Raw genomic sequence first — 3,881 nt, forward strand, 5'->3', positions numbered from 1 at the left:
CATGACACCGAAGAAGTGCATTTACTAGGAAAATTCACCGAAAACACAATCATCACATTTTCTGACAGTTGCGTGCATACCTGAATATGTCACGAAAAAAGAGGCGACGACGTTCCGGATTTCCAACGCACTAAGACAACCTCCTCATAGAAGAACCTCTCTGCAGTTGGCATGTACCTAAGAACACAGCTCCACCATGGTACTACGCCGCTCCACCACTCCACGTCCTGTCATGGAGAGAAGAGGAGAGCAGAGGAGAAAACACACCTTCTTCGTTCTTCTCCCCACTTTGTTTCACTAACATCTCTCAGCAGAACAAACACAAGAGATCAGAGGAGAGCCATGGCGGATGCACCTCTGTACAAGCAGCACCGCAGGTACACTAGGGAGCTCCACGACGTCGACCTCCACGGCAACCACAAGCTCCACGTCGTTTTCACAAGCAAGGGTCAAGACGTGGTCGAGATGTTATCCACGCTCAAGAGGAAGCTCGGCGGAATGCCCGTCAAACTAGTTGGCGTTGATGTCGAGTACACGCATTACGTGAAGCCACAGTGGGCATTAGTGCTCCAGCTATGCATAGAAAAAGAATGTCTTGTCTACCACATCTATGCAGCTAAAGACATGTGAGAATAATAATCAATCTATAGTATTACTTGTCAATATTGATTTCAAATTTTCTTCATTGCAATTGCCATTATATAAAATTTGGTTCTCATTTTTAAAAACCATGGCATAGGAATTCATTGATAGTTTTCATCTAGCTCCATGTAAACTCATGTGTTCAATTCTTGAATTAGATGATTTAGCGATACACACAATTTTATTTTGTTTTACCAAATACAAATCATCTGCCTGAACAATACAAAACTGCACCATTACTATCTAAAACATGTATGAAATTCAATTCTAGAAAACAAACATGCACAAACATGCATTATTTATGGAATCTATTATGAGATTTACTAGTTATGTTGTACAGAGTATTAGCAGCTACTTACTTCAATAGATTCAGGTATTCATATTGCACTTTAGTTTTAGAAAAAACAAAAAGCATTGGTGGTTCTAAAAAATAAGCTATATTCAGTCTACACAAACATCTTGCAGGCCAATGGAACTCGAAAAATTCCTCATGAATGATGAATACACCTTTGCCGGATTCGCTACTGAAGGAGACAAAAACAAGCTGAAGCTATCTGGCTTGGAGATCAACTATGAGAACTACATTGATATTCAGGTGGAATGGAGAGGCCCATACAATAAAAAGAAGTTTGGCTCTTTGGCCGATGTTGCCGGCAAGCTGTTTGACATTCACTACCATGACATGAAGAACAAAATCAACCGCACGGAAGACCATACTCTATTGGGGTTTTTCCCGCTGCCAGACAAGCTTATCAAGTATGCAACAATAGATGCATTCGCAACCTACGAGTCATGGAGAATCGTCTATGATGTCATAATGGGACTAGACATTGCAAAAGAGAAAAAGAAGTGAAGAAGAAGAAGAACAAGGTTGTAATCCCATACAACAACTAGAAATGAATAGGGCTATGTTTAGTTTCATTTTACTTTAGTGGTTGTGTTGTTCCTTGTTTCATGTCTCCTAGGTTTTGCTTATGTCCGTGCTTCATATCAAACATTTCTTTGTCAAAACAATGTCGTTGCACTAGGTAATGATTGCTGAGTTTGTATTAGAACAAGTATCTAGACAGCTTTGAAAAATCTAATGTGTGATACCAAAACATACTACACACATACAAAACATATTCAAAAACAACGTTAAACAAAAAAATGAAGTACTCTGACAACAACTCTTACCTAAAAAAAGATGAATGCAGTTCACAATGGTAATCATAAGCAGTACCCATGTGTCCACATGCAGTCCACAAGAGTAATTATAGAAAAAGATCATTAATATTAATATTTCAAAAAAAATTATAATTTGAAGACCATTATAAACAAAGGTGAATGCAGTTCATCGAATTAATATCAGGTAGTTCACAAAAGTGTATACATGAAGTGCAGTACATGCTTAAAAGAAGCACGAGATGGGCTGCAGCCACTTCCATGCAGTGCACAACACACAGACTTGGTACACGTAATGCAGTGCACAATGTTGGTACAATCAGTACAAAATGACATCATTTGTACTACCACGACACACATACTACGAAAGAAAAAAATTTCTGAAATACGAAAAAATTGCCCACCCAGGTGCAACCAGGCCGCAGCTAGTCTCGAAATAGGTCTGCACCCATAGTAGGCGAGTCATTTTGAGCCACGATGCATGGGGCCGGGCACACATGGGCCCACAGGTCACATAAGAAAGAGCAGGGAGCACCATGTATAATTGCCCAAATAAGTAACCAGAGGAATTTGATACAGCTGCCTTGCTAGCGCTTATAAACAGGTCGAGCGCGCTCTCCACAGGCGAGGTGGGACTAAACGATACAACTCACACACAGCGCAAGATCAAAACACCCGTACATGCCGACTTGGGCCAGATGCGTCTTACACCCTAAAAGACCCAACACATTCTCACATCCCAAAACCAGGAAGCCCCACAACGCACAACTAGCACGCAAATCTAGTGCCCTCGCACCTAAAAAAATGCAGGCGCTGTGTAGTTCAGTACAGGAAGGAACATGTGCTGTCAATTAAGCATTGTAGTTCGCTTAGACGATTGTTTTTTCCAGCCAACCAAGAACACTACCACGGCTAGCCCGCGTCAAATCGCCTGCTCCACTTGGCGATTCTTTTTTCTTGGCTACCAAGGCACAACCCCCCGTCACACCCTGACTTGGTTGACAGGCGCACGGGGTGTGATGGACTCGCCTACTCATGCGGCGCCGCAGCACACCGTGTCGCCGCCTGCTCCGGCTCGTTCCAGGCTTGGCCTCGCAGGGGGGTGGGGAGGGGGTCGTGGGGGTCACGACCCCATCCTGCTCGGTCTCCCACTAACGCACACAGTGCGCTTGGTTGATAGCCGTAGTGCGACTATTCTATTTTTCCAAATCATAGGACGCACGCAACCCAGAGCCACACCCCTAAGATAGACAGGGGGCCATGGGGTGTGACGGACTAACCTACGTCTGCGGAAACACGACATGCCGCGTCGCCGCCTGCTCCGGCTCGTTCCAGGCTCAGCCTCGCACGGCCCCCCTCCCCACCCCCTGCTCGGCTTCGCGCTACCGCACGCAGTGCGCTTCGTTGACAAGCGCAGTGCGGCTATTCTGTTTTTCCAAAACCCTAGGGCGCACGCAACCCCAGAGCCACACCCCTAAGATAGACAGGGGCGACAGGGTGTGACGGACTTGCCTACACATGTAGCGATGCGACACGCCGCGTTGCTGCCTGCTCCAGCTCATTCCAGGCTCGGCCTCGCAGGGGGGTGGGGAGGAGCGTCACGACCCCCTCCCCTCCCTCTGCTCGGCCTCGAGCGAATGCACGCAGTGCGCTTGGTTGGCAGGCGCAGTGCGGCTATTCTGTTTTTCCAAAAATCTAGGACGCACACAACCCCAGAGCCACTCCCCTAAGATAGAAAGGGGGCGACAGGTTGTGGCCGACTCACCTACGCATGCGGCGATGCGGCACGCCGCTTTGCCACCTGCTTCGGCTCATTCCAGGCTCGGCCTCGTAGGGGAAGGGGAGGGGGGTCACGACCCCCTCCCCACCCCCTGCCCGGCCTCGCGCCAACAGGCGTAGTGCGCTTGGTTGACAGGGGCAGTGCGGCTATTCTGTTTTTCCAAAACCCTAGGACGCACGCAACCCCAGAGCCACACCCCTAAGATAGACAACGGGCGACGGGGTGTGACGGACTCGCCTACGCATGCGGCGATGTGGCCTCCGGCTCGTTCCAGGCTCGGCCTCCTAGGGGGAAG

The 3,881-nt window shown here is 47.7% G+C and overlaps 1 protein-coding gene across 1 annotated transcript; it reads left to right on the forward strand.

Annotated features, from left to right (window-relative positions):
* The first annotated feature begins 342 nt into the window (after nucleotides 1-342).
* LOC147975785 (uncharacterized) lies at nucleotides 343-1,495 on the forward strand. Its single transcript, XM_087520579.1, has 3 exons — nucleotides 343-626; nucleotides 983-1,015; nucleotides 1,108-1,495. Exons 1-3 carry the CDS (start codon nucleotides 343-345, stop codon nucleotides 1,493-1,495), a joined length of 705 nt encoding a protein of 234 aa, XP_087376705.1.
* Nucleotides 1,496-3,881: the final 2,386 nt, after the last annotated feature.

Source organism: Triticum urartu, chromosome 4A (assembly GCF_056163025.1).
Source record: "Triticum urartu cultivar PI428250 chromosome 4A, HENAU_Tu73, whole genome shotgun sequence".
Lineage (NCBI taxonomy): Eukaryota > Viridiplantae > Streptophyta > Magnoliopsida > Poales > Poaceae > Triticum > Triticum urartu.

What these genes read in the sequence shown, in the direction of transcription:
- LOC147975785 (XM_087520579.1), top strand. Translation starts at nt 343, where the DNA reads ATGGCGGATGCACCTCTGTACAAGCAGCACCGCAGGTACACTAGGGAG. An exon ending in ATCTATGCAGCTAAAGACAT is followed by an intron (nt 627 to 982) that starts GTGAGAATAATA and finishes TATGTTGTACAG; the next exon opens with AGTATTAGCAGCTACTTACT. An exon ending in ACTTACTTCAATAGATTCAG is followed by an intron (nt 1,016 to 1,107) that starts GTATTCATATTG and finishes AACATCTTGCAG; the next exon opens with GCCAATGGAACTCGAAAAAT.